The 15,905-nt window shown below is 43.9% G+C and overlaps 1 protein-coding gene across 4 annotated transcripts in view; it reads left to right on the top strand.

Annotated features, from left to right (window-relative positions):
• Window positions 1–15,905, top strand: part of DDX31 (DEAD-box helicase 31) — a 97,119-nt gene that overhangs the window by 26,747 nt on the left and 54,467 nt on the right. For 3 of the 4 annotated variants that reach the window (XM_039506657.1, XM_039506658.1, XM_039506659.1), the window contains exons 3-11: window positions 294–441; window positions 6,552–6,805; window positions 7,848–7,923; window positions 8,584–8,627; window positions 9,097–9,167; window positions 10,123–10,187; window positions 11,584–11,628; window positions 13,054–13,095; window positions 15,223–15,287. In XM_039506657.1, the coding sequence (XP_039362591.1) occupies window positions 328–441; window positions 6,552–6,805; window positions 7,848–7,923; window positions 8,584–8,627; window positions 9,097–9,167; window positions 10,123–10,187; window positions 11,584–11,628; window positions 13,054–13,095; window positions 15,223–15,287 (776 nt within the window). In that variant the 5' untranslated portion in view covers window positions 294–327. Of the gene's footprint in view, window positions 1–26; window positions 442–6,551; window positions 6,806–7,847; window positions 7,924–8,583; window positions 8,628–9,096; window positions 9,168–10,122; window positions 10,188–11,583; window positions 11,629–13,053; window positions 13,096–15,222; window positions 15,288–15,905 lie in introns of those variants that run through there. The other variant, XM_039506660.1, reaches the window with a different exon arrangement.

Below are 15,905 nucleotides of genomic sequence, written 5' to 3'. Positions count from 1 at the left end.
AGAGAGGGACTTTAACCACTGCCCTTCAAATTAAATTCTTCCTCTCTCAGTAAGAATGTAGGAGCTTGAGCTGGTTGGCTCAAAATGTAATAATCTGTCCAGAGGGGACTTTGCAAGACAGCTATGTTTGGGGTCCTCCTTCACTGAGCTGAGCTGGGACTGGGTTGCACATGTGGGGTTTGGTGTAGCTAGCTGCAGTTAAGTTAAACTCTGCCGTAGGAGCTTCTGGTTCTCTGCAGTCGCATGGGTGTCTCTGTGGAGTAATGTCCTTCAGGGCTGTGGTTTTATTGCAGATAAAGGCCCCCAGCAAAAGCTGTGTATTAAACCATGGAGGCAGATGAGGGATTGATTCTCAACGTGAGTTCTCTGCCTTCCCCAGAGTCCCACCATTCTGCAGGACACAAGAGGTTCCGCAAGCCATCGCTCGGCAAGGACAAGTGGGTATGTTTAGTTCTTCATCTGAGTCTGATACATACGGAAAAAACTTTGACCAAACTATCCCAGAAAAGACTTAAACTGCAATATTATAAACCTAAACTGCTATGGCTTGTGCTTTGCAACAAGTCATTCCCTCTTTTTTTTTTTAAGATTTGAAATGAGCATTAATTATAATTCAGTTCTCTGTAACTAGGTCCGCTGCACCCCAAATCCCTCTAGCCTTAGTATGGGTGATGGGATCTTGGCTTAGGGAATGGCGTGGTTCAGATAAGTGAGGTTTGAATCAGGAGTCACATGCGAATTTCCCCAAGGCCAAGTGGCTCAGCAAAATACAGTAGGACTTTAGTGCTGGGTCTGAGCAGTATTTCATTGTTTAATTCTGCCGAGCTAACTAGCTTTGAGGAAGCTACAGTATTTGGGTGTGTGCGGTCTAGGGGAAAAGAACATCAGAAGTAGACTTTGAAGTCTGATCTTAGAGGATCTTGCTGGTTCAGCTTCCACTGATTACTCAAAGATTTTGGTCTCCCTGGTGTTTTTGGATAATTGAGGTTTCTCTGTAGTTAAGGTTACATATGGACTTTCATGATGAATCTCTTTTTTTCAATCGCTTGTAACTTTCTCAGAAATTTTGCTTTTGAGTTTGAGTCTTTCTATATTTGGTCTCAGTCCAAAGGTGAATTTTATATTATTTGTTTGATTCTGTGAGAGTCACTAACACAAACCAGAACCAACAGTATGCTCAGAGTGGGTGCAAGGATGTTTCGCGCCCTAGGCGAAACTTCCACCTTGCGCTCCCCCACCCCGAGCCCTGTGGCAGCTCTCCGCCCCCCCCCTGCCCTGAGGTGCTCCTCCCTGCAGCAGCTCCCCCGCCCTGAAGCACCCCCTCCTCCCCCGCGGCAGCTCCCCCCGGCACAGGGAGCCGTGCGGCAGCTCCCCGCCCCAGCTCACCTCTGCTCTCTCTCCTCCTCAAGCACGCCGTCGCTGCTCCACTTCTCCCACATCCCAGGCTTGCGGCGCCAATTAGCTGTTTGGTGCCGCAAGCCTGGGAGGGAGAGAAGCAGAACGAGGCGGCGTGCTCAGGGGAGGAGGCGGAGCAGAGGTGAGCTGGGGAGGGGAGCGGTTCCCCTGCGTGCCGCGCCCCCCCCTTGCTGCAGGCGGCCCTCCCCACGCTCCCCTGCCCCAGGTCCCTCCTCCTAAATGCCGACGACAACCGGGGCGGCCGAAGATCCAGCCGCCACTGAAGGACCCGAAATGCCACCCCCCAAATGCTAGTGCCCTAATGTGGTTGCACCGGCCCTGAGTATGCTTCCCTTATGCCTAATTAAAAAGCCCTCAACTTTATAAAAACTGCCTGATCCTGCAATGCTCACTGCTTACTCACTCAAACCTTCCCATTGTCTTTAGCACAGCTACTGATGTGAAGAAAGACTACTCATATGAGTAAGGGGCACAGGATTGGTTCTTTAGGCCCCAGTGCTGCAGCTGGATCTGCCTGGGCACATCATTGTGAGGCTCTGCACAGACACAGCAGTCTGCCCACACTGTGGGGAGGGATAGCTCAGTGGTTTGAGCATTAGCATGCTAAACCCAGGGCTGTGAGTTCAATCCTTGAGGGGGCCATTTAGGGATCTGGGGCAAAAATCTGTCTGGGGATTGGTCCTGCTCTGAGCAGGGGGTTGCACTAAATGAGGTCCCTTTTCAACCTTGATATTCTATGTACGTGAAGGATTTTGTCCTGGTGCTTTGATCCTGCAGTCTATCTGTGTGGACAGGGGCCTGGTCGTAGCACCACTGAGTCGGCTCTGTGCAGACACAGAAGTCCTTCTGTGAGGCGCTCATTGCAGGCTCAGCGCCTTAGGCCCATTAAATTCAATGGGGCTGTTCACGGCATTAAAGCTAAGCATATGCACACATTTTTGCCTGATTGGAACCTTAGTTTGTGAACTCTTCAAAGTAGGGACTTTGTCATAGGGTATGTCTACACTATGAAATTAGGTCAAATTTATAGAAGTCGGTTTTTCAGAAATCATTTTTATACGGTCGACTGTGTGTGTCCCCACAAAAAATGTTCTAAGTGCATTAAGTCGGTGGACTGCGTCCACAGTACTGAGGCTAGCATCGACTTCCAGAGCGTTGCACTGTGGGTAGCTGTGAGTAGCTATCCCACAGTTCCCGCAGTCTCTGCTGCCCATTGGGATTCTGGGTTCAGATCCTAATGCCTGATGGGGCAAAAACAGTGTCGCAGGTAGTTCTGGGTAAATGTCATCAGGCCCCCCCTCTCCCTCCCTCCCTCCGTGAAAGCAGTGGCAGACAATGGTTTCACGCCTTTTTTCCTGGGTTACCTGTGCAGACGCCATACCACGGCAAGCATGGAACCCGCACAGCTGACCATCACCGTAACTCTCCTGGGTGCTGGCAGACATGGGACTGCATTGCTACACAGCAGCAGCTCCTTGCCTTTTGGCAGCAGACGGTGTGTTATGACATGTGCTTTCGTTATAAGATAGCATTTTGCCTCTTATATTGAGGGCCTGCTGGTGTGGTGTGAGAGATCACTCACGCAGTGCCAGGCAACAGAATTCGGCTTGCAGGCAGCCATGGTAAGCCACAGTCTTTTGGCTTCTTTAACTTTCATAACATGTGGGAATGGTTTCAAACAGCAGTGCCCTCATTTCCCATACCAAGCAGCCGTTGGGTTGGCCATTTAAAATGGGTTTGCAATTTAAAAGGAGGGGCTGCGGTTTGTGGGTTAGCGTGCAGCACAAACCCAAATACCCCCCCCCCCCACCACCACGCTATTCTCTGGGATGATCACTTCACCCCTCACCCCACCGCGTGGCTAACAGCGGGGAACATTTCTGTTCAGCCACAGGCAAACAGCCCAGCAGGAACGGGCACCTCCGAATGTTCCCTTAATAAAAGCACCCTATTTCAACCAGGTGACCATGAATGATATCACTCTCCTGAGGATAACACAGGGAGAGAAAAGGAATGGATGTTGTCTGAATGCCGGCAAACACCGGGATTTCTGCTCCAACCCCATACGTTAACAGACTTTTGCAGTAGCTGTACTGGCTGCGAATGCCAGGGCAGATTAATCATTAAACACGCTTGCCTTTAAACCATGTGTAATATTTACAAAGGTGCACTCACCAGAGGGCCCTTCTCCGCCTACAGGGTCCGTGAGCACGCCTCGGGTTGGTTCGGGGGGTACTGGCTCCAGGTCCAGGGTGAGAAACATATCTTGGCTGTTGGGGAAACCAGTTTCTCCGCTTCCTTGCTGTGAGCTATCTTCAGTCTCTTTGTCATCATCTTCCTCGTCCCCAAAACACACTTCCTTGTTGCGTGATTCTCCATTGATGGAGTCAAAGCACAGGGTTGGGGTACTGGTGGCTGCACCCCCTAGCATGGCATGCAGCTCAGCGTAGAAGCAGCATGTCTGTGGCTCTGCCCCAGATCTTCCGTTTGCCTCTCTGGTTTTGTGGTAGGCTTGCCTTAGCTCCTTAATTTTCACGCGGCACTGCTGTGCGTCCCTGTTATGGCCTCTGTCCGTCATGCCCTTGGAGACTTTTTCTAATGTTTTGGCATTTCGTTTAGTGGAACGGAGTTCAGCTAGCATGGGTTCGTCTCCCCATATGGCGAGCAGACCCCATACCTCCCGTTCGGTCCATGCTGGAGCTCTTTTGCGATCCTGGGACTCCATCATGGTTACCTGTGCTGATGAGATCTGCACTCACCTGCACCTTGCCACGCTGGCCAAACAGGAAATGAGATTCAAAAGTTCGCGGGCCTTTTTCTGTCTACCTGGCCAGTGCATCTGAGTTGAGAGCGCTGTCCAGAGCGGTCACAATGGAGCACTCTGGGATAGCTCCCGTTGGCCAATACCATCGAATTGCGTCCACACTACCCCAAATTCCACCCGGCAAAGCCAATTTCAGCGCTAATCCCCTCGTTGGAGGTGGAGTAAAGAAATCAATTTAAAGAGCCCTTTAAGTCGAAAAAAAGGGCTTCGTTGTGTGGACGGGTCCAGGCTTAAATCGAGGTAACGCTGCTAAATTCAACCTAAAGTCGTAGTGTAGACCAGGCCATAGCCACAGAGTTTAAGGCCAGAGGGGACGACAGATCATTTCCTTTGACCTCTAGTATATCACAGGCCACCACCACCACCCAGCATCTGCAGTCTTCATTTGTCTTGAATAGTACCAAGCATAGTTAACAAATGATGATAAATATTATTAATATATATATTAATCATTGTATAGTCAGCAAAGAGATTCCCTTGTGACTGTTCTTGATCAGTAAATGAAATGCCAAAAGGGCTGCATAAGTATCTACAGCCAAGAAAATGTGTAGCACTGGATCTTGTGCTTTGGAGTCTGTTGGGTTCCACCCCCATGGATGGAATTTGCACCCAGGCTGAGTCCCGTTGAAGTCTGTGTGCCTCTACATGAGTGCAAAGGTCTCCCCATGTAGATGTGATTTTTGGATTAGGATCATTGGCTGTGAATATCAAAGTGAAAGATACATCATCTGATGGGCATGATTTTGAAAATGGCAGGCATGAGACTGTTTTGTAACTTAAGCCTTTTTGAACTTTGGATGCTAGGAAGATTCTCAGCAGTCTACAGGCTGCCGCTTTCTCAGTTTATAATTTGTTCTTGAGTCATTTGGAGATTGGTGCTTTTGAAAATGTACACAACATTCAACAAAGTGACTTAGGCACTTTTGAAAATTACATAATCAATGGAATTATAGGATTCAGTTAGCAAGTTATTTCCCAGTAGAGGAGAGAATTCTGAAGGAAGTTGTTTAACATCATTAGCATACGACAAATCTTCTTAATTGCTGTGAGAGCATGATGGTTTTTAAGTGGATGCAGATGTGTTAACATTATTTTTGTTGTTAGTATGAAAATGTGTGCGATGTAACTGTTTGAGGGCACTAGGGTTAGTTTGATATTAGAAGGGGCATGTAGGAGTGGGATTGGTGACCATCTTAACTGCCTGATTGGGGAACTTTTTAAAGAAAAAAGTGTTGCATTGACAGTCCCCCTTTGAATTTGAGCACATTTTGGACGAATGTGTAAGATGTTGGACAACATTAAATAAGATAAATCAATGGGAAAAAGGACATGGAGGGGTAATAAAAAATATTCAAAGAGAAATTGATGTACTAAAGTGCTTAAGACTTCTGTTAGCCATCTATGAAATAGGGGCCAGACCCTGAACTGGTGTAAATTGACACAGTTCCATTGACGTCACTAGCATTGCATTGATTTACACCAGATAAGGAACATGCCCTAAGAGTTTATGTTTTGTAAAGGCCGATATAATTGAAGAAAGACAGGCTGAACATAATAAAGGGTTTGAGAGGCATGTGCAGAGAGGGCTGGGAAGATTGCAGAATGAAATCAAGAACGTGGAGGATAGGGAGGAAATATAAGGTCGAGTAGAGAAAGAATAGAGGATTGCTCAGAGAGTTAAGGTGATTCAGAAAGTTTTCAAGTTCGTAAGCAAAACAACATGACTGATGTAGGACATGCATGAGATGGTGAAGGACATTTAGTGATGGAAGAAAGTTAAATTAATTGTGCACCTCATTATTGACAAGAGGAATATGGGGTGAGCAAAAACATTTCTCAGAGGAAGCAGAAGGAATTTCAAAAGAAATCAGGATCACTATAGAGCCAGGAATAGAGAGATCAGAATTCCTGAAGCCTGATGGAAGCACAGGTCAGAATCAAGGAGGATTCATCCCTGAAAGAAAGAAAGAGGAGGGGTGGAGATCTGGCTTTAATCTGATCATGAGATTTGCACAGCAATGATTTGGATGATATATATTTTAAAGAGGGTACTGTTCAGTTACAGAAACTGTATCAGATATTGTAGTAATGGGCACCAAAATAAGAATTTAGATTATTACTATTTGTCTTACAGTTTCTGCTCTGAAGAACGTGAACAGGTCCAGTTGCAAAATCAAACCCTGTTCTCTGTACATGGGCATGAAGGTTCCAATAGGAAGAGATGCAACTCTCTAGGGCTTTAGGAAGGGTATAATATTGCATAGTTAATCCTTACATACTAATCCATCCTGTTTATTTGCTAACACTGAAGCAATCTAAAGCTCTGAAAAGGAAGCTCCAGTGGGCAGACGAAGGCACACCTTCAAAGCAGAAACCCAAGTTGTCAGTATCCCCAATCAAGAAATGCACTAAGGAGGCTGACATCTGCGTGAAGGGAAATTTGTCATCAAAATCTCCTCCGAAGAAGCACTCGACTGACAGACAGAATGAGAGCCTACGCAGCAGACCTTTCATTAAGACATCTTGTCTGTTTAAAAACAACCCTAAGATTCCAGAAATTCACAGGTATTTTAAACAAACAATCTCCCTTCCCCCCTAAAATGCGATTGATTTCTCACCCTTTTATGTATAAAGCATGAGGCTTTGTCCTCCCCCCCCCCCCCCACCCGCCCCCCTTGCTATGTACTTACAGTCTCATCATCCATCTAGGATGGTAGTTTTCAGCCATTTCTAGACCAGGATCCCCAACCCATGTACCGTGGTTCTAGCCAGGCTCCTCCCATTTAACAGTCTGGGAAGGTATAAGAACCCATGTAGAATAGAATAGAATAGGAAGGGCAGGGTGGTTGTGACCCCCATGCTGAGAGCCTCTGATTTAATAAGACAAAGATCCTGATTCTGCTTCCCCTGAAGTCATTAGGATTTTTGTCATGAAATTAAGTGGCAGGTGAAAGAATTAGACTGAAGGTTGGTTGGTATTTTCAAAAGACCCATGACAGAGAGTGGTCTCAAACCCCTCAAATAGACTGTACCTCTCCCTAGATTGATAACATTGTAGCATGGAGACCATCCTGGTTTAAAAGCTTTGCCCTGTGGATTTAACCTGGCTCTAAATTGTTTTATTTCTTGATTGTCCTTTATGAATCCCATGCCCTTTGGTGGGGTAGGCCCTCAGGAGCTGGAGTATTGTAATAGGTTCCCTAGCTGCTGTTAACAATATACTGACTAGGTAGTTTTCCTTCATTGTCTGTTGTCGTGCTGGATTGTGAAAGTAGCCTTTAATGGGAGCCCTTGTAAAGAAAAAGCAGCATTAAGTAAGGAGTCAGATTCACTCTTGCTGTCTCCAGAAGGTGCAAATTACATTAGGATTCCACCGATAATGGGGGCTTCCACTGGAGGGTGCCCCAGGGATGTGCTGAATCAGCATATTCCATGGCAGGCCTGACCATGTCCCTTCCCCAAGCAAATGTCTTGTTCCAGGCAGACTTTCTGCCACTGAGATCTTTGCATTGGAACCCAAGCTTGACTTTCCTATGAATCTGGCCCGTAGCCTGTGGGTGATTGGAACTGTCTCACGTTGCTTTGGATTATTTCCCCTAACTTGCAGAGGTGGAGTGAAACAGGTGCAGGAAAAAGTTTTCACTTCAGATTCTTTCAGCCAGCTGGACCTCCATCCCCATCTGGTGAGTGCTAGACTGGCAACAAGGTCATTGTGTAGTGGTGTAAGGAGTGAGTTGTTTTAATGGGTCTTTGTTTGGGAGGGTTTGTGTTTTTATACTTGGAGATGAACTTTTGGAGGATAGTGAGACTTGCTCCTTGTAGAAACTGCTCCTGGTGACTCAGATTAGCTCATTAGTGATGTTGCCATCTGAGGGCAGCTTTTGCGTCAACATCCCCGTCAGTACCCTTAGCTGTGCTCCATCCAACATCAGCAACCCACATCAGCACTACATGCAGATGCCATTTCAACCCCAGTAGCCCATACCTCCACCAGTCCCAGATCCATGTTTCTCAGCTAACACCAGGCCCAGCTGGCACCCGATCCCACTGCATCCAAACACCTCTCATGGTTTCATGTGGGTTGCAGACCAAAATATGTTGAGGATCACGCAGCGGCCATGATTTGGTAGCATGTCATGACCCGCCAGGATTAATAACATTCTGAGGGACTAGCAGGAATGCTTGTAGGACCAGTGAACTTGTCCAAGCACTTGCCTGGATTAGTGATCAGAAAGAGGGAGAGACTACCAGGCTTTGGGGTTTCTCCCTCTCCTGAATTGCAAAAGTCATGAAAGTGAGCAGTATAACATTAAAATCTTTTAACACTGTATTTATCTCTTTAGATTTCCACAATAACCACTGTCTTGAAGATGTCTAGTATGACCAGGTAAACTAACCTGTATAAAATACTTTCCACTTTTGTAGCACCTTCCACTGAATGATCTCCAAGCCCTTTACAAACGTAATTAATTCATAAGCCCCCACAATTCCTGTGAAAGTCTACGGGAGCTGTGGGTTTGCTGCACCTCCAAAAATCAAGCCATAAAGTAACTTGATGTAGAGAGTCTTTGGCAGTGCTGGAAATGGAACCCAGGAGTCCTGGCTCTTGGGCTTTAACCACAAAATCATCCTTATTTCTATTTAGCATAAATAACACTTTTTTGTTGCTCTATTTTCATGAATCCCCATTTCTGAGGTAGTAATTTTCAGCAATAACTGGGAGAGCACCCAGGTTGTGTAAACCCAGGTACATGGTTTTGAAACAATTGAAGGGTTTTAAAACCTCACATCTTTATAAATACTTTGAGTCTGAGTTGGTGCTTGTGTGTTCTTAATTTGTGTTATTTGTTGCATAGTGTTCAGAAGCAAACTATTCCTGTGCTGCTAAAAGGCAAGGATGCACTGGTGAGGTCCCAGACAGGGTCAGGTCAGTATTTAATTGACAGTGTTCCTTACTCAGGCACAATATTGTTTGGATTCCGTATACTCAAACTAAGCATTACGTTCACCTGTTTCAGTTTGTGAAAATGATAGACTGACGACACTAGCTAAAGACAGGCAAACTATAGATATGGGGTGTGCAGATTTCTTCCATGCAGGTCTACCAGTGTATCTCAATCGTGACATGCATCTGTCAGCTAGTCCCAAACCCAAGGAACCCAGCAAAGGCCAAAGAGGAAGCCACACTCAAGGGGACCAGTGGATCCAGGCTGCGCACACAGTCATATTTTGAATACCTGCTCAGTGTTTTGTGAGCAGCATCAAATTTTGCCGATTCACATAGGTGGGGCTGGAAAGAGTATCACCACCTTTTTTCTCCCAGTCTGACCCCATGACCCATCACACTTCTCATTTGAGGTTTCTGGCCTCTGACCTCAATTTAGGAGTGGTGGGATGTCTGTCTTTTCATGATGCACTTAAGAACATAAGAACGGCCATACTGGACCAGACCAAAGGTCCATTTAGCCCAGTCTCCTGTCTTCTGATGGTGGCAAGTGCCAAGTGTTCTAGAGGGAATGAACAAAGTGGGGCAATTTTGAGTGACCCACCTCTGTAGTCCCATCCCAGCTTCTGGCAGTTGGAGTTTCAGGGACATATGGAGCACAGGGTTGCATTCCTGACCATCTTGGCTAATAGCCATTAATAGATCTATCCTCCATTAACTTATCTAATTATTTTTTGAACCCAGTTATACTTTTTGGCCTTCACAGCATCCCATGGCAGTGAGTTCCACAGGTTGACTGTACATTCTGTGAAAAAGTACCTCCTTTTGGTTGCTTTAAACCTTCTATTAATTAAATTTGATTTCCCACCACTACTGAAATCTGCAATTTCTACCATTTTTAAAATGACATAAACATCTTGTTGTTTTTCTTACTAAGGTAAAACTCTTGCCTATGGCATCCCCCTTGTACAGTCCTTGCAGGGAATGAAGTCAAAAATACAGGTACGTACTATAGAAATAAGTGTGCTCTCTCTTAATTTTCGAAGCAATAAAAATAAATTACAGCTGGTGCACTGAGGTCAGTAGTGTCTCTTCTTGTTAGGATGGTTAAGCATCTCTCTCCCTATTTAGTTATGACAGTTTGGAATTTGGCCTACATGACCCTCGTACTCAGTAAATATAAAAGCAATCTAAGAAAAATATTATGGGCTTTATGTTCCCCTACACTTAATGTACCAAAGAGGGTGGGTGGATGGGCCAAAATCTCAAGGTGCGGCGTAGGGGTAGGGAAATATCTGTGTAGTGGGAAAGATGGTTACATGGTAGATTTCCTCCACCACTCCTGCATAGCTACCTCTTTCCTTTCTGCAGCAATAAAGCCTGGATCCATGTTGCTGAAGCAGGAGGAGTCGGGGAACAGCTGCTTTATCCTACATGTTCCCTCTCAAGTCCATCAAGGGTTACCATGCTTAAAGCATTTGGAAGTTGTCATTTCTAGAAGCAGCAGTAGCTCCCTCTCCATGTCTTTTCAAAGTCTGGTGGGAGTGGTCAGCGTATGCCAGGAGGCTGGCTCCAGAGCATGGCAGTGGCTCAGAACTAGGGTGGAGGTCTGGAGACTTGCAAAGGCAGGTTCCTGGTATGCTTTCTCCTCTTCATGTCCTGGCCTCCATATACAGTATTTCAACAGCCTCTCCCCATTCAGATCAATATGTTGACCCAGGGGATGGTGCTGCAGATCCGTCCTCCTGTTTTGTGCCTCTTTAGGGTGTGACAAGGGGGATTTGTTCTTAAATTCTTTATGGGTTGAAATAATCGCAGAACAGCCTGGGTTGTCACTGTCTGTCCCTTGTGTGTCTGATTGTTTCTGTGCATCAGATATTAGTGTATTTCTGCAGACTAAGAAATAATATGTGAAATTATATAGATCATATATAACAGGTGTGTGGAACATAATAAAATCTTAGCTGCACAATGAGCATGGTGGATTTCAGAGTGCAAAAAAGAGAAGACCATCCTCAACTAATATTTAAAGGCTGTTAGCACCAGGGAGGGGAAAAAAGATTTGTTTATGATTATAAGTAGGAGTAATGGAACAACACTGCAAAAGCGAATGTAGGTCGACTATCAGGGAAAAGCTTCCTAACAGAGCTCTGCCGTCTAGTAGAAATTCACTAGAAACTTTAAGGGAAGTGATAGAATCTCCATTGCTTTGAGTCGTTTCAAATTGGACTGGGCAACGCGGTGAGGGGGACAGTCCTGCCTTGAGCTGTCTGAATCAGCTCACCCTGATGAATCCCAGTAGGATTGATTTCATGAGCTAATAGCCACCTCTGTCTTCTATGATTCTCTGAGTTCATGGTGCATTCTGCTCAATGGTACTCTGTCTCTTCTTCTGCAGCGCAGTGATGGGCCGTATGCACTTATATTGGTTCCAACAAGAGAGGTAAGTTAAGTCGCCTTTTTTCTAAGGTTAGTGCTGGCATTTTAGTGTTGTGGTTTCTGTGACTTTCTCAGGCCCTGAGTATTTGGCTGTTGATTCCAGTAGGAGCAGGTTTGGGCTATTGGGAAGCCCAAGCATTCTCGTGAGATATCTTAGCTAGTGAGAAGTAAGCTGGGGAGAAACATCCAAGTTTCCCCTTGTGTTTAAGAATTGGTTGGCAACATTGGAAACTCCTTGGCTTAATATGTGGTAAGGGAGAAATTTGTCTAGCATGGGAGGGGAGAGTTTGTGAGTAAAATCAGTGCTGCAAATGCAAGAGTTTATACAGACATTCCTGTTGATTTTTAAAGCCCCTTTTCAAATCCATCAGTGAATGCATGGCAAACCAGGAGTTGGTTTGTTCTCTGAACTCTTATTTGATTTGTTTTATTTGCCTTACAAAGGCAATTTCAGAGTAGAGTATCAATGTTTTCCATATCAAACGCTAATAACTTCCATGTGGAGAATTGATCACAGGTAACTAGTTTTGGGCACAATGTTTTATGCAACCTGCACTGCAGTATCTCAGCTCAATTCTGAGAAGGGAGAAGGCTCTGACGCTATTTAAAGATGCTCCATGAATACAAAGCATGTTCGTAAGATGGATTAAAGGGTTGCTGTTGAGTACATTTTTAAAGTTAGTCTGTGATTACAATTGGTATTATTTTTACTTTCCAGAGTTTGTAATGGCCTCTTTGAAAGTTTGGCAAATAAATAATATTTAGCACTTGCCCATGTTTCGTCAGAGGAATTCAAATAATTTTACCTGCATAAATAAGCCTCACTCTTATACATGTGCAATGTGAGCTAGGTGGATATTCCCCCCACTTTGCAGGTGGGGAAATGAAGTTGCAGAAAGATCATATGGCATGTCCTCAGTCGCACAGTGAGTCAGTGGCAGTGCTGGGATTGCAACCCACAAGTGCTGGCTGCCAGTCCACTGCTTTAACCTATGGTTTACACTCTCTTTCTCTAACAGTTTTCTCCCATATTATCCCACACTGGTTTTAGTGAAGGAAAACCCAGCATGCCTCGGATAGTTTCTTTCTTGTGCATCAGCATCAATGAAGATGTTAACAGACATGTGCACAGCTCTGAGAACAGTGTTTATTAATTTGAACCAGCAGAGGGAGCACAAGACATTGTTTTTGTATAGGTCCAAAGCTAATAGAGGTTTCTTCCTTTTTGTTGACTAATGAGTAGGATACTGGGTGGGGTATATATTTTTTTATTTAATAAAGATATTTAGAATTCTAATAACATACATCACCAGTTTTTAAGAGTCTGCAGAAAAATCAAAATTTTTACCTAAATTGTGTGACGCTATCCTTCTAATACAGACGTGTCAGACGTCCATAAAACTTTATTTTCATCTATTGATATCTGCAGCTTGCACTACAGAGCTTTGATACAGTCCAGAAATTGCTGAAGGTAAGGATTTCATTCTTTTATTTCCTTCTCACTCCTTCCCGAGCCTTTTGCTTTGAGATGCTAAGCACCATCACTTCCCCTAAGCGCAATAGGGAGTTGAGGGGACTCAGTATGTAACAGGATTTCTGGTCCTTAAAATAAAGAATAAAACCAGTTCACTTTATTTTTAGCATTCAAGGGAAAGCCCAGCACATTGAAGCTTGATTTTTCCTATTGGATGTTTTCAACTATTCGGTGACTACTGTGCTGATTCACTATAATACCCTAGGGAGCTAAATACGTATTTGTTAAAGAAGAGTAATAGATATTAAAAATAGATTTTTTTGCAATGTTTTGTTTTTAGAGATGCCTGCCACTGCTTCAGAATTTCCATGGCTCTGAATGGGAACTCTTACGAGGACAGATGCCACTGGACTCAGATTGATGTTAGACAGAGAAGGCTCTGATGTAGTAAAATAGGCTTCAGGGAATCAGATAGCCACTTAACTGTGTGAGGAAATTGGAGACTTTCAAAGTGCTATGTTGGTTTAAAAAAAAATTAATTTAATTTGGTTAAATTAACCCAAAGAAAATGATAAGACTAATAGAACGTCCCTCACAACAGCTTTAGTTTGCATGGTCCTGCAAACATATGTTGAACTTTACTTCCATGAGTAGTTCCATTGATTTCAATGGGACTACGGCCAGTGGTAAAGTTAAGCCTATGAATAAGCATGTGCAAGATCTAGGCCTTAGTCTCTGCCTTCCCCTGCATTCAAACAGCCAGCTGATTCCCCAAGTCCTACCCCATCATCTACTGTCAAGGTGGTTTTTTTAAATTATATTAAAGACAATTTAAAAATACTTCAGTCATTTTTTTCTTTGTAATTAGATGCAATATTTAGAAGATCTTTGATATTAAATTTAAATCTTTTTAACACTGGCCAATTCCATCAAGATCTAGAGCAGTTAAAGGTGACATTTCAACCGGGGGGGGGGGGGGGGGGGGAATTGGGCTCAGGCTCTTTTGTTTTCTTCTTTCTTATGTGTGACAAGTCATATCCATACAAGCAAGACTAAACCTTGTTAAAATACAATCAGGGCCACTGCTTTGTTATAGTATGAGGGTCCAGTGTGGTAAAATTTGTAGTGTTGGTGTAGCTACATTTTCTGGTATAGCTAATTGGTTTGACTGGGTTTTTGGAAGGGCTTCCCATAATGATGAAGGGGTGGAAAGGCATTTCTGTAAAGGGCTGGCTGAATTCTTGTTGAAATGACTAATGCCGCTGGGATTTTATTGCGTTATTCATGAAGTGTTGGAGCACCTAGAACGTTAGATACACTCCTTTTAAAATATTATGTATTTATTTATTTATTTATTATAAGTTTGAATGTAATGAATTATTGGAGATGGTATGCTGGACTAGATGGTCCAATGACCCGCTCCATTAGGGCAGTTCTTATATTGCTACATGGCATGTAACAAGCTGAGCAGTGTTCTGGCCTTTAATTAACTACAAGATATGTATGCACAGCGTTAAAACTTACGTGCCATCTATCTTCCATGCCCCCTCTTGAATGAGGTGGACGGGGTGCATATGTTGTTTTCCTCTGTTAAAAACTGGGCTACGCTCGATTCTGCCGGAGATTAGGACCCCGTCCAAGTCAATGATAGAACTCCTATTGACTTCGGTGGGGCTGGTATTTCACCTTGGGAGCCTTTATTAGCCCGATAACAAACCTGTATAAAGGACCTTTATTATGTTTCTTTATATTTTGCTTGGCTATTGGAAGATTTTGCTTAAAAGGCAACAGGAAGAAATAGAATTGCAAATGGTCTTGGATCATTTTAGGTTACACAGAGAGGAAGGGGAGACTTATTATATTATTGGAAGCGATGCAAAAATGATTGTATTTCCATCTTCCCAAACAACATTAGAAGCAAGTTAAATAGCTAGAATTAAATTTACCGCTGATATTTAGCTGCAGGTGGTACAGTGCATGTGGGCTGTATCTGTTAGATCAAATCAGAAGCACAGCTATAAACCTGAGTTGCCTGTCTTTATGTCAAGAAAAATCAGTTTTGGATTAGTATCAGGCCTCTTCTTAAGACTACTTCATATAGGTCTTGGTTTACTCCCATTGTAGCCGTTTACCTGGATTGTGCCTGGCGTGCTAATGGGGGGAGAAAAGAGGAAGTCTGAAAAAGCCAGGTAGGAAGCCAACTTCTTAAAATTATATTTGGGGTCTACTTGTATCCTTTCATCTGTTTCTATTGCTGAGAATGCCTTTTTACTGGGAGAGATGCTTGTGGCCTGATCAAGTGGTGAACCCCCCCAGATCTTACACAGAACTAGTGACTGGGTCAGCAGGGAGCATTCACCTCCCTCAGTTAGCCCTAGTTTTAAAATGTTGTTGAGCCTTCTGATGAGATGATCCCTGTCGATGTCAGTGTTTTTCTTTCTCTGACAAACACCTATATTTGCTTAGTCTACAGTGCTGTCTGCAACAGGAGTGTATTTGCCATGGGAAGAACAGCAGGATTTTTCCCCCCTACTGTTAAAATCTTGCCCTTTTTATTTAATTGCAAGCAAATAATCCTAAATAGTGTTCTTGCATGAGTGGATATTACATATATAAAAGCTGTGCGGGAACCAGCTCTTCCATTTTGTGGGAAATTCCATGATTTTGGAATTTGTTTTCGTTCTGAATCGGAACCAAACCAAAGACTTTCTAAATATTCTGCAAAACAATTTTTGAATGTTTTTTGTTTTGGATCAAAGTTTTATTTTGATTTTGACCTGTTTTTTTAGTTTTATGTTGTTATTTAT

Source organism: Mauremys reevesii, linkage group 19 (genome assembly GCF_016161935.1).
Source record: "Mauremys reevesii isolate NIE-2019 linkage group 19, ASM1616193v1, whole genome shotgun sequence".
Lineage (NCBI taxonomy): Eukaryota > Metazoa > Chordata > Testudines > Geoemydidae > Mauremys > Mauremys reevesii.
Note: the sequence above shows the minus strand (reverse complement) of the source record. Positions and strands in the feature narration are given on the sequence as shown.